Source organism: Pelophylax lessonae (genome assembly GCF_965119305.1).
Source record: "Pelophylax lessonae genome assembly, chromosome: 1".
Lineage (NCBI taxonomy): Eukaryota > Metazoa > Chordata > Amphibia > Anura > Ranidae > Pelophylax > Pelophylax lessonae.
The window spans coordinates 513,543,953-513,571,882 of NC_138768.1; the positions used below are offsets into that span (position 1 = coordinate 513,543,953).

A 27,930-nucleotide genomic window follows, 5' to 3' on the forward strand; every position below is an offset into this window, starting at 1 on the left:
GATGTCCGAAGTCCTGCAGTGAGGTGCACAGTCTGTGTGTGCTCATCATGTTTATACCGTCCTAAGCTGCTGGAGAATACTGCCTGCTCTGATTGTCACAATGGCCAAAGCAGTAGCTGGAATGGTGAATGTGTTGGAGTCATACAGAGGGAGAGACAGACTGGTGAGTGAGACTTGTGGCAGTCTAGACAGGGGTTAGAGGTAAGGTTGCCACCTCATCCCTTTAATCCAGGACACATTAATTACAGAGGTTCTGAGGCTGATATAATGCACTAATTGAGTTTAATTACCATCTTAATCAGCCACAGAACCTGTGTCATGGTTTAAAGGGACCCTAGTGAGGGGTGCCCTCATAGATTAAAGAGGAAGTAAACCCTCCTCAGGAAATGTACCTATAGGTAAGCCTATGCTAAGGCTTACCTATAGGTACTGTAAATATCTCCTAAACCTGTACCGTTTAGGAGATATTTACATTTGATGCAGCCAGTGACGTCACTGGCGCATGCGCTCTGAAGGAACGGCAGATCGTGCCGTTGTTCCGTGAAAAAACCATACCCGTGAGAAAACCATACCCTCGTCACTTCCGGTGCTCCTACGGAGGGTATGGATTTCTCACGGTAGTTCCATTTGCGGCGCTTCGATTAAAACAGCTCCACTGCAACATAAATCATCTCCGCTCCTTCCCCTGTCACTTCCCTGATCTCCGGTAATAAATATAAAAGCGGATCACGGAGCCGCGATCGCCGTCATTTACCTCTCATACTCCTGCCGCCGCTTTTATATTTATTTCTGGAGATGAGGGAAGTGACAGCGATAGCAGAGGAGATGAATTATGTTGCAGCCGAACTGTTTTAATGTACCCGCCGCAAGCATTAAATTTCACACAGTGCCGTGAGTTTTTCCTAACCTCTGAGCATGCACACTTGTCAAATTCTTTGATTGTCAATTAGGTATCCGGGGCTCTGAGCATGCGCACTGCTGCGCTGCTCAGCTGTTTCCCACAGGAAGTGACGAGGGTATGGTTTCTTCACGGGGTATGGAATTCTAACGTTACACCGTTCCTTCAGAGCCCTGTGCCGTGACCGTTGGCTCCCGTGCGCGGGAGTGACGTCACCGCGGCTCCGGCCAATCAGATGGCCGGATGCCGCGATCCCGGAAGATGGGCGACTGTACATGTCGCCCGTCATAGAGGTAAGAGAGCGGCGCGGCGAGGGCTCGTTCTAAGGTAAGTATTTGATAATGAGCTAGTATGCAATGCATACTAGCTCATTATGTCTTTATCTTTCAGGATGTAAAGAAAATAAAAAAAAAATTATCGGTTTACAACCTCTTTAAAGGCAAAAGGTACCCCCTCCAATTTATTTTTCAATAAACACCTCCCAGGTTGTTGTTCATATTGTCCTTACTCAGTCATTTAGGTGTATGTGCAAAACCTACAGCATGCAAGGTGAAATCTAGCAGACACTTATAGGGGAACAGAAGGTGTTTTATAATAGACTGTGAGCAGGCAGGATTTTTGTGCTAAAGAGATATGCAATGGTTGATATGCGATAAAATCCACCTACCTGCCTGCTCACAGTCTTTCATAAACTGAGCAGGCATGGTCCCTGTGTGCGGAGATGACTGACACCTGCGTGTGCAACAGGAAGAACGTCATGCCAGCCAATGAAGATGGACAAAGACCGGAGTACAGGAGAAAATGCCAGCACCTACCAGGGACACATTTCCTAAATGCACAACAAAACCCACAAAAGAGTGCCCCGGAGGATTTGGCTGCTCAAAGCGCAGAGCCTATTTTGCGATTCGGCACTGCGTGACTTTAACGGACAATTGCGCGGTTGTGCGACGCTGTACCCAAATGAAATTGACGTTCTTTTTTTCCCACAAATAGAGCTTTCTTTTGGTGGTATTTGATCGCCTGTGCGATTTTTTTTTTTTATTTTTTGCGCTATAAACAAAAAAAGAGCGACAATTTTGAAAAAATATTTTTCACAATTTTTTAATATGAAATTCTGAAAAAAAAATGTAAAAATCAAAATTTTTTAACATTTTAGGCCAGTTTGTTTTTCTGCTACATATTTTTGGAAAAAAAATTGCAATAAGCGGATTTTGATTGGTTTGTGCAAAAGTTATTCCGTGTACTAACTACGGGAAAGATTTATGTCATTTTTATTGTTTTATTTTTTTTAACTAGTAATGGCGGCCACCTGCGATTTTTATTTTTATTTATTTATTTATTTTTTCCGGGACTGCAACATTGCGGCGGACAGATCGGACCCCTGACTGACATTTTTGACACTTTTGGGGGTACCAGTGACATTACTACAGTAATCAGTGCTATACATATGCACTGTTACTGTAAAAATGACACTGGCAGGGAAGTGGTTAACTTTATTAGTGATTAAGGGGTTAAGTGTGTCCCTAGGGGCGTGAGTCTAACGGTTAAGGGGCGTGGCTTGTGATGTAACCACAGAGACATACGATCCTACATAGCAGGATCGTATGATCTCTGCAGTTACACCAAGGGAGAATGACAGGCGGCTTTGTTTACATTAGCCACCTGCCTTTCTCCCTCTCCAGCGGGAGATCGCTAGTGACCGGTGGCTCCGATGTCCGGGAACGAGCGGGGGCGGGAGCGCGCCTCAGGCGGCGTGCACTTTCCCCCTAGAGGCTCGTGGGCGAGTAACGTATCAATACGTCACTTTGCCCAGGGGGGCTGACCGCCGCAGTATATGTACTTGCGGCGGTCGGCAAGTGGTTAAATGCACAACAAAACCCACAAAAGAGTGCCTTTTGCTGCACATGCGTTGCAGTGGTGCTTGCAGTGGCATTAAATGTTAGTAGCTCCCCAAGCACAGGTATCAGACTCTCGACAAATAGCACGATGAAAAAACACCTGACGCTCTGTGACCAAAAAGGTTCTAGAGCTACTTTGGGGCATTTGTCATGCACATGGAATACATTTTTTGTGGAAATAACAAAAAATGGTTGTAAAAATATTTTTGCTTTCATCACTATCCTAAAAATGCTAGCTGTCTGGCTTTCATGATGATATTTCTGAGTCACTGACCTGGAAAAAACATGTAGATCACTGCTGTTCAGTGCTCCAGTAAAGAGATTTCCCTTTCCTTATTGTCACAGTGCTATCTGTTTCACCATGCGGGAAGAAAGAAAAAAATCTCTATCACTGATACAGACTGCAAAGAAAAAGTCGACAGGGATTCTTTACAATAAAGCATTTTTACTGCTTTTGCAGATTTCTCCTCACTTCCTGATTGGTAAAACCATTATCACTGGGGACATCTCACTAGCAGAGCTGCAGATAGCCCTAAAAGTCTGAAGCATTTAGTTAATAACAATACTGTATAATGTTTTGGATGAGATTCTTTTTTAAAGGTCCTATACTTGTGAATGTTTGCATATTCTTTTCATAGATGCGAACATTGTGCTACAGCTGCCAATTACTTGGGGGTGTCATTACACAGAAGCATGGAGATAAACAGCAGTATGGAAAAAGCTTTCTCATTATAGCTTCACAACTAAGCCACTGCCGGACTGTACTGAGGCTGTTTGATGACCTGTCTATGCTTGTATACTCGTTTCAGTATGGCCTAGGAAAAAAAGTGAGTAGACCAATATGTTTGTATGTATATTACCTGATCAACACCTAGTGAAAAGCCAGCATACAGGGAAGGCCATTTCTCAATATACTGCCTAAAATCTTTTACCAGTATGATGATAGCCCATTAAAGTACCTCTGTCAATCACATAAAGCAATCTAAGTAGCAGTTCCATGCTGTAGGAGAGCTATTATGCCCACTTATCCGGGACCCTATGTATTTTGTCTTCTCTCTTTATGCCCACTTATCTGGGACCCTATGTATTATGTCTTCTCTCTTTATGCCCACTTATCCGGAACCCTATGTATTTTGTCTTCTCTCTTTATGCCCACTTATCTGGGACCCTATGTATTATGTCTTCTCTCTTTATGCCCACTTATCCGGAACCCTATGTATTTTGTCTTCTCTCTTTATGCCCACTTATCCAGAACACTATGTATTTTGTCTTCTCTCTTTATGCTCACTTATCCGGGACCCTATGTATTTTGTCTTCTCTCTTTATGCCCACTTATCTGGGACCCTATGTATTTTGTCTTCTCTCTTTATGCCCACTTATCTGGGACCCTATGTATTTTGTCTTCTCTCTTTATGCCCACTTATCTGGGACCCTATGTATTATGTCTTCTCTCTTTATGCCCACTTATCCGGAACCCTATGTATTTTGTCTTCTCTCTTTATGCCCACTTATCTGGGACCCTATGTATTATGTCTTCTCTCTTTATGCCCACTTATCCGGAACCCTATGTATTTTGTCTTCTCTCTTTATGCCCACTTATCCAGAACCCTATGTATTTTGTCTTCTCTCTTTATGCTCACTTATCCAGGACCCTATGTATTTTGTCTTCTCTCTTTATGCCCACTTATCTGGGACCCTATGTATTTTGTCTTCTCTCTTTATGCCCACTTATCCGGAACCCTATGTATTATGTCTTCTCTCTTTATGCCCACTTATCTGGGACCCTATGTATTTTGTCTTCTCTCTTTATGCCCACTTATCTGGGACCCTATGTATTATGTCTTCTCTCTTTATGCCCACTTATCCGGAACCCTATGTATTTTGTCTTCTCTCTTTATGCCCACTTATCCGGAATCCTATGTATTTTGTCTTCTCTCTTTATGCCCACTTATCCGGGACCCTATGTATTTTGTCTTCTCTCTTTATGCCCACTTATCTGGAACCCTATGTATTTTGTCTTCTCTCTTTATGCCCACTTATCTGGGACCCTATGTATTATGTCTTCTCTCTTTATGCCCACTTATCCGGAACCCTATGTATTTTGTCTTCTCTCTTTATGCCCACTTATCCAGAACCCTATGTATTTTGTCTTCTCTCTTTATGCTCACTTATCCGGGACCCTATGTATTTTGTCTTCTCTCTTTATGCCCACTTATCTGGGACCCTATGTATTTTGTCTTCTCTCTTTATGCCCACTTATCTGGGACCCTATGTATTATGTCTTCTCTCTTTATGCCCACTTATCCGGAACCCTATGTATTTTGTCTTCTCTCTTTATGCCCACTTATCCGGAATCCTATGTATTTTGTCTTCTCTCTTTATGCCCACTTATCCGGGACCCTATGTATTTTGTCTTCTCTCTTTATGCCCACTTATCTGGAACCCTATGTATTTTGTCTTCTCTCTTTATGCCCACTTATCTGGGACCCTATGTATTTTGTCTTCTCTCTTTATGCCCACTTTTCCGGAACCCTATGTATTTTGTCTTCTCTCTTTATGCCCACTTATCCGGAACCCTATGTATTTTGTCTTCTCTCTTTATGCCCACTTATCTGAGGCCCTATGTATTTTGTCTTCTCTCTTTCTGCCCACTTATCTGGGACCCTATGTATTATGTCTTCTCTCTTTATGCCCACTTATCCGGAACCCTATGTATTTTGTCTTCTCTCTTTATGCCCACTTATCCGGAACCCTATGTATTTTGTCTTCTCTCTTTATGCCCACTTATCCGGGACCCTATGTATTTTGTCTTCTCTCTTTATGCCCACTTATCCGGGACCCTATGTATTTTGTCTTCTCTCTTTATGCCCACTTATCTGGGACCCTATGTATTTTGTCTTCTCTCTTTATGCCCACTTATCTGGGACCCTATGTATTATGTCTTCTCTCTTTATGCCCACTTATCCGGAACCCTATGTATTTTGTCTTCTCTCTTTATGCCCACTTATCTGGGACCCTATGTATTATGTCTTCTCTCTTTATGCCCACTTATCCGGAACCCTATGTATTTTGTCTTCTCTCTTTATGCCCACTTATCCAGAACCCTATGTATTTTGTCTTCTCTCTTTATGCTCACTTATCCGGGACCCTATGTATTTTGTCTTCTCTCTTTATGCCCACTTATCTGGGACCCTATGTATTTTGTCTTCTCTCTTTATGCCCACTTATCTGGGACCCTATGTATTATGTCTTCTCTCTTTATGCCCACTTATCCGGAACCCTATGTATTTTGTCTTCTCTCTTTATGCCCACTTATCCGGGACCCTATGTATTTTGTCTTCTCTCTTTATGCCCACTTATCTGGGACCCTATGTATTATGTCTTCTCTCTTTATGCCCACTTATCCGGAACCCTATGTATTTTGTCTTCTCTCTTTATGCCCACTTATCTGGGACCCTATGTATTATGTCTTCTCTCTTTATGCCCACTTATCCGGAACCCTATGTATTTTGTCTTCTCTCTTTATGCCCACTTATCCAGAACACTATGTATTTTGTCTTCTCTCTTTATGCTCACTTATCCGGGACCCTATGTATTTTGTCTTCTCTCTTTATGCCCACTTATCTGGGACCCTATGTATTTTGTCTTCTCTCTTTATGCCCACTTATCTGGGACCCTATGTATTTTGTCTTCTCTCTTTATGCCCACTTATCTGGGACCCTATGTATTATGTCTTCTCTCTTTATGCCCACTTATCCGGAACCCTATGTATTTTGTCTTCTCTCTTTATGCCCACTTATCTGGGACCCTATGTATTATGTCTTCTCTCTTTATGCCCACTTATCCGGAACCCTATGTATTTTGTCTTCTCTCTTTATGCCCACTTATCCAGAACCCTATGTATTTTGTCTTCTCTCTTTATGCTCACTTATCCAGGACCCTATGTATTTTGTCTTCTCTCTTTATGCCCACTTATCTGGGACCCTATGTATTTTGTCTTCTCTCTTTATGCCCACTTATCCGGAACCCTATGTATTATGTCTTCTCTCTTTATGCCCACTTATCTGGGACCCTATGTATTTTGTCTTCTCTCTTTATGCCCACTTATCTGGGACCCTATGTATTATGTCTTCTCTCTTTATGCCCACTTATCCGGAACCCTATGTATTTTGTCTTCTCTCTTTATGCCCACTTATCCGGAATCCTATGTATTTTGTCTTCTCTCTTTATGCCCACTTATCCGGGACCCTATGTATTTTGTCTTCTCTCTTTATGCCCACTTATCTGGAACCCTATGTATTTTGTCTTCTCTCTTTATGCCCACTTATCTGGGACCCTATGTATTATGTCTTCTCTCTTTATGCCCACTTATCCGGAACCCTATGTATTTTGTCTTCTCTCTTTATGCCCACTTATCCAGAACCCTATGTATTTTGTCTTCTCTCTTTATGCTCACTTATCCGGGACCCTATGTATTTTGTCTTCTCTCTTTATGCCCACTTATCTGGGACCCTATGTATTTTGTCTTCTCTCTTTATGCCCACTTATCTGGGACCCTATGTATTATGTCTTCTCTCTTTATGCCCACTTATCCGGAACCCTATGTATTTTGTCTTCTCTCTTTATGCCCACTTATCCGGAATCCTATGTATTTTGTCTTCTCTCTTTATGCCCACTTATCCGGGACCCTATGTATTTTGTCTTCTCTCTTTATGCCCACTTATCTGGAACCCTATGTATTTTGTCTTCTCTCTTTATGCCCACTTATCTGGGACCCTATGTATTTTGTCTTCTCTCTTTATGCCCACTTTTCCGGAACCCTATGTATTTTGTCTTCTCTCTTTATGCCCACTTATCCGGAACCCTATGTATTTTGTCTTCTCTCTTTATGCCCACTTATCTGAGGCCCTATGTATTTTGTCTTCTCTCTTTCTGCCCACTTATCTGGGACCCTATGTATTATGTCTTCTCTCTTTATGCCCACTTATCCGGAACCCTATGTATTTTGTCTTCTCTCTTTATGCCCACTTATCCGGAACCCTATGTATTTTGTCTTCTCTCTTTATGCCCACTTATCCGGGACCCTATGTATTTTGTCTTCTCTCTTTATGCCCACTTATCCGGGACCCTATGTATTTTGTCTTCTCTCTTTATGCCCACTTATCTGGGACCCTATGTATTTTGTCTTCTCTCTTTATGCCCACTTATCTGGGACCCTATGTATTATGTCTTCTCTCTTTATGCCCACTTATCCGGAACCCTATGTATTTTGTCTTCTCTCTTTATGCCCACTTATCTGGGACCCTATGTATTATGTCTTCTCTCTTTATGCCCACTTATCCGGAACCCTATGTATTTTGTCTTCTCTCTTTATGCCCACTTATCCAGAACACTATGTATTTTGTCTTCTCTCTTTATGCTCACTTATCCGGGACCCTATGTATTTTGTCTTCTCTCTTTATGCCCACTTATCTGGGACCCTATGTATTTTGTCTTCTCTCTTTATGCCCACTTATCTGGGACCCTATGTATTTTGTCTTCTCTCTTTATGCCCACTTATCTGGGACCCTATGTATTATGTCTTCTCTCTTTATGCCCACTTATCCGGAACCCTATGTATTTTGTCTTCTCTCTTTATGCCCACTTATCTGGGACCCTATGTATTATGTCTTCTCTCTTTATGCCCACTTATCCGGAACCCTATGTATTTTGTCTTCTCTCTTTATGCCCACTTATCCAGAACCCTATGTATTTTGTCTTCTCTCTTTATGCTCACTTATCCAGGACCCTATGTATTTTGTCTTCTCTCTTTATGCCCACTTATCTGGGACCCTATGTATTTTGTCTTCTCTCTTTATGCCCACTTATCCGGAACCCTATGTATTATGTCTTCTCTCTTTATGCCCACTTATCTGGGACCCTATGTATTTTGTCTTCTCTCTTTATGCCCACTTATCTGGGACCCTATGTATTATGTCTTCTCTCTTTATGCCCACTTATCCGGAACCCTATGTATTTTGTCTTCTCTCTTTATGCCCACTTATCCGGAATCCTATGTATTTTGTCTTCTCTCTTTATGCCCACTTATCCGGGACCCTATGTATTTTGTCTTCTCTCTTTATGCCCACTTATCTGGAACCCTATGTATTTTGTCTTCTCTCTTTATGCCCACTTATCTGGGACCCTATGTATTATGTCTTCTCTCTTTATGCCCACTTATCCGGAACCCTATGTATTTTGTCTTCTCTCTTTATGCCCACTTATCCAGAACCCTATGTATTTTGTCTTCTCTCTTTATGCTCACTTATCCGGGACCCTATGTATTTTGTCTTCTCTCTTTATGCCCACTTATCTGGGACCCTATGTATTTTGTCTTCTCTCTTTATGCCCACTTATCTGGGACCCTATGTATTATGTCTTCTCTCTTTATGCCCACTTATCCGGAACCCTATGTATTTTGTCTTCTCTCTTTATGCCCACTTATCCGGAATCCTATGTATTTTGTCTTCTCTCTTTATGCCCACTTATCCGGGACCCTATGTATTTTGTCTTCTCTCTTTATGCCCACTTATCTGGAACCCTATGTATTTTGTCTTCTCTCTTTATGCCCACTTATCTGGGACCCTATGTATTTTGTCTTCTCTCTTTATGCCCACTTTTCCGGAACCCTATGTATTTTGTCTTCTCTCTTTATGCCCACTTATCCGGAACCCTATGTATTTTGTCTTCTCTCTTTATGCCCACTTATCTGAGGCCCTATGTATTTTGTCTTCTCTCTTTCTGCCCACTTATCTGGGACCCTATGTATTATGTCTTCTCTCTTTATGCCCACTTATCCGGAACCCTATGTATTTTGTCTTCTCTCTTTATGCCCACTTATCCGGAACCCTATGTATTTTGTCTTCTCTCTTTATGCCCACTTATCCGGGACCCTATGTATTTTGTCTTCTCTCTTTATGCCCACTTATCCGGGACCCTATGTATTTTGTCTTCTCTCTTTATGCCCACTTATCTGGGACCCTATGTATTTTGTCTTCTCTCTTTATGCCCACTTATCTGGGACCCTATGTATTTTGTCTTCTCTCTTTATGCCCACTTATCTGGGACCCTATGTATTTTGTCTTCTCTCTTTATGCCCACTTATCTGGGACCCTATGTATTTTGTCTTCTCTCTTTCTGCCCACTTATCCGGGACCCTATGTATTTTGTCTTCTCTCTTTATGCCCACTTATCTGGGACCCTATGTATTATGTCTTCTCTCTTTATGCCCACTTATCCGGAACCCTATGTATTTTGTCTTCTCTCTTTATGCCCACTTATCCGGAATCCTATGTATTTTGTCTTCTCTCTTTATGCCCACTTATCCGGGACCCTATGTATTTTGTCTTCTCTCTTTATGCCCACTTATCTGGAACCCTATGTATTTTGTCTTCTCTCTTTATGCCCACTTATCTGGGACCCTATGTATTTTGTCTTCTCTCTTTATGCCCACTTTTCCGGAACCCTATGTATTTTGTCTTCTCTCTTTATGCCCACTTATCCGGAATCCTATGTATTTTGTCTTCTCTCTTTATGCCCACTTATCTGAGGCCCTATGTATTTTGTCTTCTCTCTTTCTGCCCACTTATCTGGGACCCTATGTATTATGTCTTCTCTCTTTATGCCCACTTATCCGGAACCCTATGTATTTTGTCTTCTCTCTTTATGCTCACTTATCCAGGACCCTATGTATTTTGTCTTCTCTCTTTATGCCCACTTATCTGGGACCCTATGTATTTTGTCTTCTCTCTTTATGCCCACTTATCCGGAACCCTATGTATTATGTCTTCTCTCTTTATGCCCACTTATCTGGGACCCTATGTATTTTGTCTTCTCTCTTTATGCCCACTTATCTGGGACCCTATGTATTATGTCTTCTCTCTTTATGCCCACTTATCCGGAACCCTATGTATTTTGTCTTCTCTCTTTATGCCCACTTATCCGGAATCCTATGTATTTTGTCTTCTCTCTTTATGCCCACTTATCCGGGACCCTATGTATTTTGTCTTCTCTCTTTATGCCCACTTATCTGGAACCCTATGTATTTTGTCTTCTCTCTTTATGCCCACTTATCTGGGACCCTATGTATTATGTCTTCTCTCTTTATGCCCACTTATCCGGAACCCTATGTATTTTGTCTTCTCTCTTTATGCCCACTTATCCAGAACCCTATGTATTTTGTCTTCTCTCTTTATGCTCACTTATCCGGGACCCTATGTATTTTGTCTTCTCTCTTTATGCCCACTTATCTGGGACCCTATGTATTTTGTCTTCTCTCTTTATGCCCACTTATCTGGGACCCTATGTATTATGTCTTCTCTCTTTATGCCCACTTATCCGGAACCCTATGTATTTTGTCTTCTCTCTTTATGCCCACTTATCCGGAATCCTATGTATTTTGTCTTCTCTCTTTATGCCCACTTATCCGGGACCCTATGTATTTTGTCTTCTCTCTTTATGCCCACTTATCTGGAACCCTATGTATTTTGTCTTCTCTCTTTATGCCCACTTATCTGGGACCCTATGTATTTTGTCTTCTCTCTTTATGCCCACTTTTCCGGAACCCTATGTATTTTGTCTTCTCTCTTTATGCCCACTTATCCGGAACCCTATGTATTTTGTCTTCTCTCTTTATGCCCACTTATCTGAGGCCCTATGTATTTTGTCTTCTCTCTTTCTGCCCACTTATCTGGGACCCTATGTATTATGTCTTCTCTCTTTATGCCCACTTATCCGGAACCCTATGTATTTTGTCTTCTCTCTTTATGCCCACTTATCCGGAACCCTATGTATTTTGTCTTCTCTCTTTATGCCCACTTATCCGGGACCCTATGTATTTTGTCTTCTCTCTTTATGCCCACTTATCCGGGACCCTATGTATTTTGTCTTCTCTCTTTATGCCCACTTATCTGGGACCCTATGTATTTTGTCTTCTCTCTTTATGCCCACTTATCTGGGACCCTATGTATTATGTCTTCTCTCTTTATGCCCACTTATCCGGAACCCTATGTATTTTGTCTTCTCTCTTTATGCCCACTTATCTGGGACCCTATGTATTATGTCTTCTCTCTTTATGCCCACTTATCCGGAACCCTATGTATTTTGTCTTCTCTCTTTATGCCCACTTATCCAGAACCCTATGTATTTTGTCTTCTCTCTTTATGCTCACTTATCCGGGACCCTATGTATTTTGTCTTCTCTCTTTATGCCCACTTATCTGGGACCCTATGTATTTTGTCTTCTCTCTTTATGCCCACTTATCTGGGACCCTATGTATTATGTCTTCTCTCTTTATGCCCACTTATCCGGAACCCTATGTATTTTGTCTTCTCTCTTTATGCCCACTTATCCGGGACCCTATGTATTTTGTCTTCTCTCTTTATGCCCACTTATCTGGGACCCTATGTATTATGTCTTCTCTCTTTATGCCCACTTATCCGGAACCCTATGTATTTTGTCTTCTCTCTTTATGCCCACTTATCTGGGACCCTATGTATTATGTCTTCTCTCTTTATGCCCACTTATCCGGAACCCTATGTATTTTGTCTTCTCTCTTTATGCCCACTTATCCAGAACACTATGTATTTTGTCTTCTCTCTTTATGCTCACTTATCCGGGACCCTATGTATTTTGTCTTCTCTCTTTATGCCCACTTATCTGGGACCCTATGTATTTTGTCTTCTCTCTTTATGCCCACTTATCTGGGACCCTATGTATTTTGTCTTCTCTCTTTATGCCCACTTATCTGGGACCCTATGTATTATGTCTTCTCTCTTTATGCCCACTTATCCGGAACCCTATGTATTTTGTCTTCTCTCTTTATGCCCACTTATCTGGGACCCTATGTATTATGTCTTCTCTCTTTATGCCCACTTATCCGGAACCCTATGTATTTTGTCTTCTCTCTTTATGCCCACTTATCCAGAACCCTATGTATTTTGTCTTCTCTCTTTATGCTCACTTATCCAGGACCCTATGTATTTTGTCTTCTCTCTTTATGCCCACTTATCTGGGACCCTATGTATTTTGTCTTCTCTCTTTATGCCCACTTATCCGGAACCCTATGTATTATGTCTTCTCTCTTTATGCCCACTTATCTGGGACCCTATGTATTTTGTCTTCTCTCTTTATGCCCACTTATCTGGGACCCTATGTATTATGTCTTCTCTCTTTATGCCCACTTATCCGGAACCCTATGTATTTTGTCTTCTCTCTTTATGCCCACTTATCCGGAATCCTATGTATTTTGTCTTCTCTCTTTATGCCCACTTATCCGGGACCCTATGTATTTTGTCTTCTCTCTTTATGCCCACTTATCTGGAACCCTATGTATTTTGTCTTCTCTCTTTATGCCCACTTATCTGGGACCCTATGTATTATGTCTTCTCTCTTTATGCCCACTTATCCGGAACCCTATGTATTTTGTCTTCTCTCTTTATGCCCACTTATCCAGAACCCTATGTATTTTGTCTTCTCTCTTTATGCTCACTTATCCGGGACCCTATGTATTTTGTCTTCTCTCTTTATGCCCACTTATCTGGGACCCTATGTATTTTGTCTTCTCTCTTTATGCCCACTTATCTGGGACCCTATGTATTATGTCTTCTCTCTTTATGCCCACTTATCCGGAACCCTATGTATTTTGTCTTCTCTCTTTATGCCCACTTATCCGGAATCCTATGTATTTTGTCTTCTCTCTTTATGCCCACTTATCCGGGACCCTATGTATTTTGTCTTCTCTCTTTATGCCCACTTATCTGGAACCCTATGTATTTTGTCTTCTCTCTTTATGCCCACTTATCTGGGACCCTATGTATTTTGTCTTCTCTCTTTATGCCCACTTTTCCGGAACCCTATGTATTTTGTCTTCTCTCTTTATGCCCACTTATCCGGAACCCTATGTATTTTGTCTTCTCTCTTTATGCCCACTTATCTGAGGCCCTATGTATTTTGTCTTCTCTCTTTCTGCCCACTTATCTGGGACCCTATGTATTATGTCTTCTCTCTTTATGCCCACTTATCCGGAACCCTATGTATTTTGTCTTCTCTCTTTATGCCCACTTATCCGGAACCCTATGTATTTTGTCTTCTCTCTTTATGCCCACTTATCCGGGACCCTATGTATTTTGTCTTCTCTCTTTATGCCCACTTATCCGGGACCCTATGTATTTTGTCTTCTCTCTTTATGCCCACTTATCTGGGACCCTATGTATTTTGTCTTCTCTCTTTATGCCCACTTATCTGGGACCCTATGTATTATGTCTTCTCTCTTTATGCCCACTTATCCGGAACCCTATGTATTTTGTCTTCTCTCTTTATGCCCACTTATCTGGGACCCTATGTATTATGTCTTCTCTCTTTATGCCCACTTATCCGGAACCCTATGTATTTTGTCTTCTCTCTTTATGCCCACTTATCCAGAACACTATGTATTTTGTCTTCTCTCTTTATGCTCACTTATCCGGGACCCTATGTATTTTGTCTTCTCTCTTTATGCCCACTTATCTGGGACCCTATGTATTTTGTCTTCTCTCTTTATGCCCACTTATCTGGGACCCTATGTATTTTGTCTTCTCTCTTTATGCCCACTTATCTGGGACCCTATGTATTATGTCTTCTCTCTTTATGCCCACTTATCCGGAACCCTATGTATTTTGTCTTCTCTCTTTATGCCCACTTATCTGGGACCCTATGTATTATGTCTTCTCTCTTTATGCCCACTTATCCGGAACCCTATGTATTTTGTCTTCTCTCTTTATGCCCACTTATCCAGAACCCTATGTATTTTGTCTTCTCTCTTTATGCTCACTTATCCAGGACCCTATGTATTTTGTCTTCTCTCTTTATGCCCACTTATCTGGGACCCTATGTATTTTGTCTTCTCTCTTTATGCCCACTTATCCGGAACCCTATGTATTATGTCTTCTCTCTTTATGCCCACTTATCTGGGACCCTATGTATTTTGTCTTCTCTCTTTATGCCCACTTATCTGGGACCCTATGTATTATGTCTTCTCTCTTTATGCCCACTTATCCGGAACCCTATGTATTTTGTCTTCTCTCTTTATGCCCACTTATCCGGAATCCTATGTATTTTGTCTTCTCTCTTTATGCCCACTTATCCGGGACCCTATGTATTTTGTCTTCTCTCTTTATGCCCACTTATCTGGAACCCTATGTATTTTGTCTTCTCTCTTTATGCCCACTTATCTGGGACCCTATGTATTATGTCTTCTCTCTTTATGCCCACTTATCCGGAACCCTATGTATTTTGTCTTCTCTCTTTATGCCCACTTATCCAGAACCCTATGTATTTTGTCTTCTCTCTTTATGCTCACTTATCCGGGACCCTATGTATTTTGTCTTCTCTCTTTATGCCCACTTATCTGGGACCCTATGTATTTTGTCTTCTCTCTTTATGCCCACTTATCTGGGACCCTATGTATTATGTCTTCTCTCTTTATGCCCACTTATCCGGAACCCTATGTATTTTGTCTTCTCTCTTTATGCCCACTTATCCGGAATCCTATGTATTTTGTCTTCTCTCTTTATGCCCACTTATCCGGGACCCTATGTATTTTGTCTTCTCTCTTTATGCCCACTTATCTGGAACCCTATGTATTTTGTCTTCTCTCTTTATGCCCACTTATCTGGGACCCTATGTATTTTGTCTTCTCTCTTTATGCCCACTTTTCCGGAACCCTATGTATTTTGTCTTCTCTCTTTATGCCCACTTATCCGGAACCCTATGTATTTTGTCTTCTCTCTTTATGCCCACTTATCTGAGGCCCTATGTATTTTGTCTTCTCTCTTTCTGCCCACTTATCTGGGACCCTATGTATTATGTCTTCTCTCTTTATGCCCACTTATCCGGAACCCTATGTATTTTGTCTTCTCTCTTTATGCCCACTTATCCGGAACCCTATGTATTTTGTCTTCTCTCTTTATGCCCACTTATCCGGGACCCTATGTATTTTGTCTTCTCTCTTTATGCCCACTTATCCGGGACCCTATGTATTTTGTCTTCTCTCTTTATGCCCACTTATCTGGGACCCTATGTATTTTGTCTTCTCTCTTTATGCCCACTTATCTGGGACCCTATGTATTTTGTCTTCTCTCTTTATGCCCACTTATCTGGGACCCTATGTATTTTGTCTTCTCTCTTTATGCCCACTTATCTGGGACCCTATGTATTTTGTCTTCTCTCTTTCTGCCCACTTATCCGGGACCCTATGTATTTTGTCTTCTCTCTTTATGCCCACTTATCTGGGACCCTATGTATTATGTCTTCTCTCTTTATGCCCACTTATCCGGAACCCTATGTATTTTGTCTTCTCTCTTTATGCCCACTTATCCGGAATCCTATGTATTTTGTCTTCTCTCTTTATGCCCACTTATCCGGGACCCTATGTATTTTGTCTTCTCTCTTTATGCCCACTTATCTGGAACCCTATGTATTTTGTCTTCTCTCTTTATGCCCACTTATCTGGGACCCTATGTATTTTGTCTTCTCTCTTTATGCCCACTTTTCCGGAACCCTATGTATTTTGTCTTCTCTCTTTATGCCCACTTATCCGGAATCCTATGTATTTTGTCTTCTCTCTTTATGCCCACTTATCTGAGGCCCTATGTATTTTGTCTTCTCTCTTTCTGCCCACTTATCTGGGACCCTATGTATTATGTCTTCTCTCTTTATGCCCACTTATCCGGAACCCTATGTATTTTGTCTTCTCTCTTTATGCCCACTTATCCGGAACCCTATGTATTTTGTCTTCTCTCTTTATGCCCACTTATCCGGGACCCTATGTATTTTGTCTTCTCTCTTTATGCCCACTTATCTGGGACCCTATGTATTTTGTCTTCTCTCTTTATGCCCACTTATCTGGGACCCTATGTATTTTGTCTTCTCTCTTTATGCCCACTTATCTGGGACCCTATGTATTTTGTCTTCTCTCTTTATGCCCACTTATCTGGGACCCTATGTATTTTGTCTTCTCTCTTTATGCCCACTTATCTGGGACCCTATGTATTTTGTCTTCTCTCTTTCTGCCCACTTATCCGGGACCCTATGTATTTTGTCTTCTCTCTTTATGCCCACTTATCCGGAACCCTATGTATTTTGTCTTCTCTCTTTATGCCCACTTATCTGGGACCCTATGTATTTTGTCTTCTCTCTTTATGCCCACTTATCCGGAACCCTATGTATTTTGTCTTCTCTCTTTATGCCCACTTATCTGGGACCCTATGTATTTTGTCTTCTCTCTTTATGCCCACTTATCCGGAACCCTATGCATTTTGTCTTCTCTCTTTATGCCCACTTATCTGGGACCCTATGTATTTTGTCTTCTCTCTTTATGCCCACTTATCTGGGACTCTATGTATTTTGTCTTCTCTCTTTATGCCCACTTATCTGGGACCCTATGTATTTTGTCTTCTCTCTTTATGCCCACTTATCTGGGACCCTATGCATTTTGTCTTCTCTCTTTATGCCCACTTATCCGGAACCCTATGTATTTTGTGTTCTCTCTTTATGCCCACTTATCTGGGACCCTATGTATTTTGTCTTCTCTCTTTATGCCCACTTATCTGGGACCCTATGTATTTTGTCTTCTCTCTTTATGCCCACTTATCCGGAACCCTATGTATTTTGTCTTCTCTCTTTATGCCCACTTATCTGGGACCCTATGTATTTTGTCTTCTCTCTTTATGCCCACTTATCCGGAACCCTATGTATTTTGTGTTCTCTCTTTATGCCCACTTATCTGGGACCCTATGTATTTTGTCTTCTCTCTTTATGCCCACTTATCTGGGACCCTATGTATTTTGTCTTCTCTCTTTATGCCCACTTATCTGGGCCCCATTTGTATTTTGTCTTCTCTCTTTATGCCCACTTATCTGGGACTCTATGTATTTTGTCTCTCCATTCCAGACTCTTTAGCATTCCACACTTGGAAGTGTTAGATTTCCCACTGTACGTTGTGTACATCCTCAGACATCATAGACAGTACACAGCTGTGACGTTAAGGGATAGAACTGCAGCACACAGGTATCTGACATTCCAGAAAGCGTCTAATGCTGAAGAGTCTGACAAAGGCCACATTTCTAGAATGGGGCAAACTAAAGAAACAAAGGCCATTGGAATAGGCTACCAGGGCTCTTCTATTGCTAAGAACAGATTTTATTTTTTTATTATTTTTCTTTTTTTTTTTTTAGGCAGTTAAAGCGGAGTTCCGGCCACATACACATTTTTGGGATAAAAATAACCCCCTAATCCTTAACTATACCCAATTACATTAATACTATTCCCACATTACAGTACAGTAAATTAATATAGATAAAATCTTAGCTGTAAAATTGATTGAAGAGCGCGGCCATCTCCGGTGTGGGCGTCTGAAGCCGCTGTGTCCCCCGCTGTGTCCCTCTTTCTGGTTTCTGGCTACCCAGAATGCCAATCGCAATATCGCGCATGCGCTGTAGATTGCGATCGGCAATCGGAGTAGAGGCCGGCCTATCCCATTGCATCCTGGGATGGATGACTCACATCTCCCAGGACGCAATGCGAAACCAGAAGTGACATCTGGGGCCGCGGCCGCAGAGGAAGGAAGTCGGACAGAGATGCCCCTAAAATAAGGTAGGTGACCCCAAAAAAAAATGAATGTCCTATTGTTTTTAACATGCTTTTCCTACAGGAATCAGAAAAGAAGAAAATGAGGCCGGAACTCCGCTTTAACTGTGTTGCTTAAACTTTTTCTACTTCTTTGTCATCAAAAGCTGTACCTTATTTTTTAGCGCTAATGTAACTGGTAAAAATGAAGTGCGGGAATTCAAATCCTAGAAATACCTTTTTTTTTTTTTTTTTTTCTTTTCATGTAAGATAAAATGGTACATTTTTATTTTCTCAGATTCTGTCATTAAAGATTATTTTATATCATTAAAAAATAATGACATATAATTCAATATAGAGTAGGTTTCAGGGTGGTTATCTGACTTAACCCAGTTTCTACTGGGACTTAACTTATGACGTCATCTGCGACATGAGGGGGCAGGGCCTCCCGATGACGTCATCGGGGGCCACGCCCACAATGGCTATATAACAAGCTGCAGAGACCGGCATAATCACAGGAGACATCGTCGGAGGAGGACCGGAGGAAGAAGAAGAAGAGAAGAGCCAAGGGCAAAAGAGCAGAAGAGCGGACAGCAAAAGAGCAGAAGAGCGGACAGCAAAAGAGCAGAAGAGCGGACAGCAGAAGAGCAGACAGCAAAGGAGCAGAAGACCAGTAGAGGGAGAAGAGCAGAGAAGAACAGATGAAGATTTTTAGTAAACTTTCCAAAACGACTCCTGTCCTTATTTCCATACACTGCCTTTTATGGGGTGAATGGGTAGGGGTACAGTGTACCCCATACCCATTCACATAGGGAGGAGGTCCGGCATCTGGGGGGCCCCCTTGTTAAAGGGGGCTTCCAGATTCCGATGAGCCCCCTGCCCGCAGACCCCCACAACCACCGGCCAGGGTTGTGGGGATGAGGCCCTTGTCCTCATCAACATGGGGGCAAGGTGCTTTGGGGTGGGGGGTGCAGAGCTCCCCCTGCCCCAAAGCACCAACACCCCCCCCATGTTGAGGGCATGTGGCCTGGTATGGTCCAGGGGGGATGGGGCCGCTCGCTCGTCCCCTTCCTGCCCTACCAGGCTGCATGCTCGGATAAGGGTCTGGTTTGGATTTTGGGGGGGTCCCCACGCAGTTTTTTTACCATTTTTGGCGTGGAGTTCCCCCTCAAGATTCTCACTGCGCAAGTCGCGCCACAAGTGGGATCATCCTCATCCGACTTGCGGTGCGACTTCCATTCAAATCAATAGGCTCCCATAGGGAACCATTGATTTTGAATGGAAGAAAAAAAATTATAACGTGGCTGAACGTACGTTCATCACGTTTGGCCGCATTTCTGCGTTTGAAACGCTGGGAAACACACGTTCGAACGCAAATAATTGCGTTCCAAAAAACGTCCCTGAACTCAACTGCCTGCAAATGACTGTAAACGACCCTGTGTACATGGACAGATAAGATAAAATGTAGATGGGTTCAGGGGCTTCTGAAAAAAACACCCAACTGCTCCTAAACGGCCATTTACAACGTCCCGTGTACATGGATCCTAAGTCTTTAAGAGGTTAAACTGCCGTCACTTACAGACAGAAGTTCATTCCTTAAGGCTCCGTTCACATGTCAGCGTATGGATCACGGGCAGAACCGCCGCGGTTCCGCCCGCGATCCGGAGATTATTGCAAATTGCGGGACGCCTGTGCGTTGCCCGTTGATTTGCAATAGCCCCCCAAACGCTGAGCGATGTTGCCGCGATTTCCGCCTGTTGAATCGCGGTAACATCGCGCAAAAAAAATTGCGGGACGCGTTACACTCCAAAGAAGCTCTTGTACTTTTTTGGTCGTGATGCGTCCTGCAATTTTTTTTTGCGCGATGTTACCGCGATTCGGCAGGCGGAAATCGCGGCAACATCGCTCAGCGTTTGGGGGTCTATTGCAAATCAACGGGCAACGCACAGGCGTCCCGCGATTTGCAATAATCTCCGGATCGCGGGCGGAACCGCGGCGGTTCTGCCCGTGATCCATACGCTAACATGTGAACGGAGCCTTAATCTAAAAGAACCAAATGATACATTGTAAAGCATTGTGTTTATAGTTATCTAGCAGCCTTAACAATGTTGACAAACATTTGCGGAGGCTTTTTTTTTTTTTTTTTTGACAGCTTGTGAGTGAGCAGAGAACGGCTCTGCAAGAATCAAGGGCATGCTGTTTGAAGATCGTGACGGGGGGGATAAGCGAGAACGTGATTTTTTAACGATTAGTAATGCAGCTCTACTGCCCGTGTGTACTAGGCTTTAGGCTCTATTCACACCTTGAGTGTATCATTTTCAGGCGTTTTTTGCAGGTGTTTGGAGGCATTGACATCTAACAAAAACGCTTGTAATCTGCCAAAAAAGAAGCTCATGTACTTTTTTTGAGCTTCAGGCGTTTTGCTCCAGGCAACAAAATGCTCATATGTGAACAGGGGCCATTGAAATTAATGGGTTTTTACTTGTTGGGCATTTTGAGACTTCAGAGATGAGCGTTTTACAAGCTGAAAAACGCTCTGGTGTGAACAGGGCCTTATGCCTCATTCACACGATCAGATAATCTTAGGAAAAAAATCGCTTTTGAATTGATCGCATGATAATCTGATCGTTAGTACAAAGCTTTCGACAGCTGATCAGGACATTTCGTCCAACAAAATCCGAAGGGACATACACGAAAACATTTGTCGTACGATAGACTAACGTACAACAATCGTTTAATCAGTACAGTATGCGTCTGCTAAAAATCGATAGACAAAGACCACGCATGATCAGAAACGCGAAAATAACCCGGAAAAAGCCTGGCTGCCATTCTTTTTGTTTTGCTCTATCTGATACGTAGCTAAGCAACCAGGAAGCTTTTCCAGAATCGTATGAAAAATATCCTACGTTTAGTATGCATTGTGGAATTTGTGTACAATTAACCAGTGTGCATGGGGCCTGTGAGTTAAATCACCTGAGTTCCTGCCCCACATTACACTGAGTATTACCTTTAATGCATTTTTGCAAAGAGTTAAATATTCCAAGATATTACAACTGTACATAAACTGTTAGTGTGCTACATGAAAAGAAAAAGAAGCAACCTCAGTTTCCTAATATTTCCACATTTATTGTGAACTCTTTAACTGACAGTATTTCTTTATTTATATAAATTTGACCAGGAGGAGGACCGTCTTATCCGATGGATATCTGTCCTTGGTAACATATTTGATCAGCTCTACTACCCGTGTGAGCATGTGGCCTGGGCTGCTGATGCTGGGGTGATTCGCACCAAATCTGATATTTGGTGGACTGCGAGCACTGCCCTTTGGGGTCTTTCACTTCTAGTAGGAATAATAAGGTATGTTGCTTCAAACCTTTAAAGATAACTTAACGGGACTTTTGTACTTTTGTACGTAAAAACACGCAGCTGTGGAACATTTGGATTTCATCTATACTTTAAAACTCAACTCTAGGCTGTTTTACCTGTAACAAGGTTTGTATTTCTGTCCATATATTACACAGGCCTGCCACACAGTTAGCCTGTTGACCTGATTTTGCTCTATTACAGTTATGGTGAAGGAGCAGTAGTAGAAGAAGCTCATCTGTCCGTTATTCTATCCCCCTCCTATCAGCATATTATTTGTTAACCCATTAGCTCTGTAGTACAAATTATTGGCTTCTTGTGCTGCTTCCAGCCTAAACTTTAATGTAAAGGGACTGCAAGAGGCTGATACCAAATCAAATTCGGGTACTTACTCTAGTTACTTTTTTAAAAGTACACTTATTGATTTCCTAATGAACACACACCTGAACATATTGGTGTTTTTTATTTTTAATTTGCCCGGTGTTCAAGTTCAAGTTGGCCATTGGGTAAGGTGAGCCAAGTGCTGTGAGTAAATAATACTCCAATGTTTGTAATTCAGGATGGGTTAACTTTAGGGCCCCCTTGTTCAGCTCTTAACCTCTAGCAGTTTTAGCCAGACATATCCTAGAACTGTATACCGTACCTGCAGGGCTCGTTCCCATCATAATACAGAGAGGTCAGTTTTTCTGCATGCGTTCTGCAAGGGTACAAAAAAAAAAACAATTGTTCTCATGGGCGTCCACAGAACTCTTTTCAGGGGGGGGGGGGGGGGGCATCATTTTAAGGTCACCCATGCGCCGCCCCTTTTCAACAATGTCATGGAGGGGAGGGGCTTTGTGATACTATTTGCACATTTTTCTGCACACGCATCACTTTATTATAATAAGTTTCAGTCTTTTTATATGAATTAAAAATTATTATATATCACTGGCTACACTTATAAGCACCTTATTTAGTTTGCACTTTAATCTTTATGATGAGTATGGATTATTTTAATAATAGATAAAATGGTCTCGCACTGTCAAATGTAATAACCTCCATCCCGAATTCAATGCAATAGGAAAAAAAGGGGTTCCCTTTTGGACTTTAAATGAGGTAATGACAATAAGTAACCATGACTGTACCATGGCAGGTTTATTCATACAACCATACAATAAATATAACAGCAATCATAAATATACAGCACAATAGGCATGTAGAATAATATCAATAGTACAAATATATATCATGTGTTGAAATCATATATTGAATTGAAACTCACCGCATTTCTAGAGTCTTTGGTAAGCTCACTCATCAGGAGTATATATGAGATAAAGCATATCTATGAATAAAACAATAAACAACATGTTAATATGCATGAGGTAAACCAGCAAGTGTGAGATTACAACATCTGTATGTAAAACCCAAGTGGGGAAATCGCACTCACATGCGGCCCAAAGAAAAATTATGGATGCATGCTACCATAAGGAAGGAGTTGCCAGAGTCTAATCCGGGAGCTGACAGGACATGAAAATATGGCGAACAAAATGGGAAGCCAGGCGAGGAAACGTGGATTGTAGAGTACAGAGCTTCTGCTTGATAGCATAGCATTGGCTGGAAATGAATGAACATACATCTCAAAGAAGTATAAAAGTAGGATTAATATATCACGCAGTGATATCAGAAAAAGTAAAGATGTATATATGTATATGTAGGGTCTCGATACTTATAACAATAATCCAGCCAAGGCAAGTAGTAAAGGAAAAGGAGAGGCTAGAGTGCCACCAAAGAGTGCCGCCAGGCTGTTAGAAAGCCAGTGAGCAGATGTGAAATGGTGAGGGAAAAAAGGAAAAAGAAAAAGGGTGAGGTGAGTTGAAAAAGGGTCTGATCTTGGTAGGTATGCAAAAGTATACTGGGTTGGCTATGATGCTAATTATATAGATAGAGTACCGTATCACTGAAGTGATACATGACCAATATAAGAATATGTAAAAATATAAAAAAACAGGGTTTGAACTTCAGGAGTAATATGGAGACCAATGAATGGAAACCAATTGATGAAAAGTGGTGGTTAAAACAAAGTGTTGATGATAAGTCAGCCAGGAGTGGACTGAAAAAAGGGAAAAGGAGGGTGAGCCTCAAATGAAAAGGGTAAGGGGACAGAACACATCCCTCTGAAGTGAAACACCATAGTGAGAAGACGGGGAAGGAAATGGAACAGAGATAGGTGGCAATTGAAACATAATGTTAATCCTCACCTGACAACCCACAGCATAAGCATAGAAGTCCAGTCCCAGAGTGATGTGTGTGGTAATAAGGGCAGAGGTGCAACGGGTGCACACATGCCGTCCAGTGGTAAGAGCCAGCCGGAGCTGGCAACCACAACCACTGATTTGAAACCACCGCCAGTCCGTGCAAGCCCCGAAAACGGCGTTCACACGTGGTGGGCGGGAGGCATGGCGCCGATATACAGTTTGAAATATCCAATAAATTTTGTTCCACTTCATGATTGTGTCCCACTTGTTGTTGATTCTTCACAAAAAAATTACAGTTTTATATCTTTATGTTTGAAGCCTGATATGTGGCAAAAGGTCAAAGTTCAAGGGGGCGAATACTTTTGCAATGCACTGTATGTCAGAATAGGACAGTGCAGGACCAAAGGCGGGCAATGGGTGTCTTCCACCCGGGTTCAGGCAAATAATAGATAGAATGGTCTCGCACTGTCAAATGTAATCACCTCCATCCCGAATTCAATGCAATCGGAATTGCAGTATGGATTATTTTATGCACACAAGCACTTTAATATAAAGGAGCCCACTGGTGCACCACTTATATACTCACATATTGATGTCTTTTATGATGGTATAACCTATGTGATGAATTGTGATATTTGATTTGAATTTATACTAATTACCTCCCTGAAGCGCAGTACTCCCCCCCCCCCCCCCCCCCCTTTAGTCATACTTATTTTGAGTATTTCTTTTTAAAGAGCCAACAGCAGCATTTATTTTTAAAGCATTTGTTAACCTAAAAAATTATCCTGTTCCCTTACAGCATGTTATACAGCACAGTGATTTGCTGTGTAATTTGGCCCCTTGTATCACCTGAAATACCTGGTTTATCCTGCCTGGCTATGTCCTCCCCTCTGTAAACTGACCACGGTATATAATGGCTGCTGAGCCCTGAAACCGTGGTCAGTTTACTAGCCTCCGTCATCCGCAGCCCTCCTGTCCTCCTCTGTCCTCTCTCCCTGCCTGTCTGCTCCTGCTGCTGTAGTTTCATTTAACGTTTCATATCCTGTGTACAATCTGTTTAATAATCCTGTGTGCCCCTGTTTCTGTGTTTAATTAAAATAAGCCATTCTTTACAACTTTTCAGAGCGCAACTAATAGCTCACGTGACCCTCCGCTTCTCTACTCCCCTCCCGACTGACATCAGTGAGGAATCCTTGGCCCCGCCCACTGCAAGCAGCTGTCAGACAGGGAGAGGAGAAAGCCAACGGGTCACGTGAGCGGTGCTCGACCCTCTGAAAACTGGTAAAGAACGGCTTATTTTTTTAAAACACATACACACAGGCACATAGGATTATTAAACAGACTAGACAGGATGGTGTAAAGTGGCATTCCCCCCCCCCCGACCCTACCTGCAGACACCCATGATTGTTCTCTATGTGCCCTGTTCAGAACACAGGTATCACGTGCAAATTGTTTCTGCACAGGAATCTACAGATTTACGGTAAAGATTGTCAATAGCAAAAATTACTGTTCTGCCCATACTGGCCTCTTTTTGAAAATTCTAGTTGTTTGGCTATCATCCTCAGCATTCACCTTTCAATACTTATTCACTAATCTGGAAGATGAATGTGAATAGTGAAGTTGCAACACCCAATCTGAATGCTTGCTCAGCATTCAGTGACTCGCTAAGTAGGAAGACTTGAAGATCAGGGTGACAGCTAGGCAGTTACATTTTTTAGAAGGGGGTTGGGAATGACAACACAATTTCAATTTTCTTTTTTTTTTTTTTCATAGGTTGATTTAAATTTGTTTAATGCAAGGCTTGGTTTTTCTTATTGGATTGTTCTTTTTTTCTGATTTAGATCTTTAAGAATTTTACTAAAACTGAGAAGAAGTAAAGGAAAGCATTCTGAGTAAGTTGCTTGTAATTATTTTGAAGCATGTTTAGAGATAAAGGTATGTTCTGAATGTTTTGACTGATTAACCATATGCATAAAATTCTGGATTTAATATTCAGGAAGAGGAATTTTTTGGTGGTGTGACACCTACAAAAGTTTGTAGTTTTCAGGGTGTGGTGTTAAGATCAATAATGGATCTAGGGACATATTTCGTTTAGGCAATTAGCCATATGTATAGCAAGAATTTTTTTGCTCTTAGGATGAATCTGGAATTCCTTTGCTTTGAACCCATGCCTAGGAGCACATTCAGAAAAATAGAGGGGCATAACTGTGACACTCAAAAAGCCAAGTGTACCTGGTCTGGCATGCTCAGGTCCCTACAAAATCCTTCTACTTCGACACTCATACCTCATAAAGCATACCTGACCCCCAAACGAAAAAAAAAAAAACAGAAATAATATATAGCATCTTACCATTCCTTAGATGTGGCTGCAATATTTTATTTTTCGGGAAAATATTGTTTTTAGCAAGAACAGAAAATATCTCTTTATCTTGCCAGAAATGCAGTAATTGTCACTTCCTGAACATTATCTTCCCTTTTTTGTTTGTGTAAATGACTTCTCATCTCATGAATTACCAAGTAATTGAGATTACCAAAGGGTCAGGATTTGCAGGATTACCATGTAAAAATAAAGGCAAAAGCCTGAAAAGAGTAAAGTAATAGAGCCAACATATGTAACTGGTAAGCTGCAATATATTACATTTTTGTTTTGGGTTTAAATATGCTTTATTAACAGTGCATGTGTTGAGTCTGGCCACAGAAAATATTGGCTGTGCCAGACACCTGCACACCATGAAGGAGATTAAAGGCCATTAAAGGGGTTGTAAAGTCAGAAGGTTTTTTTATTTTATCTTAATGCATTCTATGCATTAAGATAAAAAACCTTCTGTGTGCAGCAGCCCCCCTAATGCTTACCTGAGCCCCCTCTCGATCCAGCGATGTCCATGACTGTCTCAACCGTCAAGGACTCCCCTCCTCATTGGCTAAGACACAGCAGTGGCGCTATTGGCTCCCGCTGTTGTCAATCAAAGTCAGTTAGCCAATTAGGAGAGAAAGGGGGCAGGGCCGAACCGCAGCTCCGTGTCTGCATAGATACATGGAGCTGTGACTTGGCTCGGGTGCCCCCATAGCAAGCTGCTTGCTGTGGAGGCACTTCAAAGGGAGGGAGGGGCCAGGAGAGCCGAAAAGGGACCAGAGAAGAGGAGGATCAAAACCAACTGCACAGGGCAGGTAAGTATATTATGTTTGTTATTTTTATTGAAAAAAAATGAGACTTTACAATCACTTTAAGACTGGATTTGGCAATTATCACATAGCTATAGGACAGCCGCAGCAGGAACAGTTAATGAAGGAGAATAGAAAACCTGCCCCGATTGTTGTTAGAATTAACAACCTGCTCCTTTATGAAACATATTGTGTGTGTGTGTGTGTGTGTGTGTGTGTATATATATATATATATATAGATATATATATATATATATAATGTTTTTTTGATATGCAATTGTGTTTTTTTTTTTTTTGCAGGAGTGGTATGCCAAAAAGCTGGGGTGAAATCAAATTTCAGATAAGGTCAGAGATGTTGTGCATCGTCAGCTGCCTCTCCGATCTGACTAATGCCATCCACTGGATGCCACCTGGTTTTCTGTGGGGTGGTTGCTTTCCTACATGGTTGGTGGGTCTGATGGGGACAATCTCATCATTGATTGGGATCTACCAGACTGCTGTTGGGGGAAGTGCTGCAGGTGTATGAGATAAGGAACACAAGAGTGGGCTTAAAACCTTGTGGGTTCACCTTGCCTTCTGCCTGAACTATGTTTCTCTAAAACTGGACTGATCCACTGTCCTTAAATGCTGATATAAATAATCAGTGTGTGGTAAGCGAATTGCTATTTAGGCACAATCACGGTAGTAGTCGGCATGTCCTGCAATGCAGGTATCCTAGTAATTTGCTTGACTA

At 41.8% G+C, this 27,930-nt stretch overlaps 1 protein-coding gene across 1 annotated transcript; it reads left to right on the top strand.

Moving 5' to 3' along the window:
* PEX11G (peroxisomal biogenesis factor 11 gamma) lies at positions 1–27,930 on the top strand. Its single transcript, XM_082261355.1, has 5 exons — positions 1–163; positions 3,435–3,623; positions 21,617–21,795; positions 25,877–25,927; positions 27,498–27,930. Exons 1-5 carry the CDS (start codon positions 101–103, stop codon positions 27,721–27,723), a joined length of 708 nt encoding a protein of 235 aa, XP_082117481.1. The 5' UTR covers positions 1–100; the 3' UTR covers positions 27,724–27,930.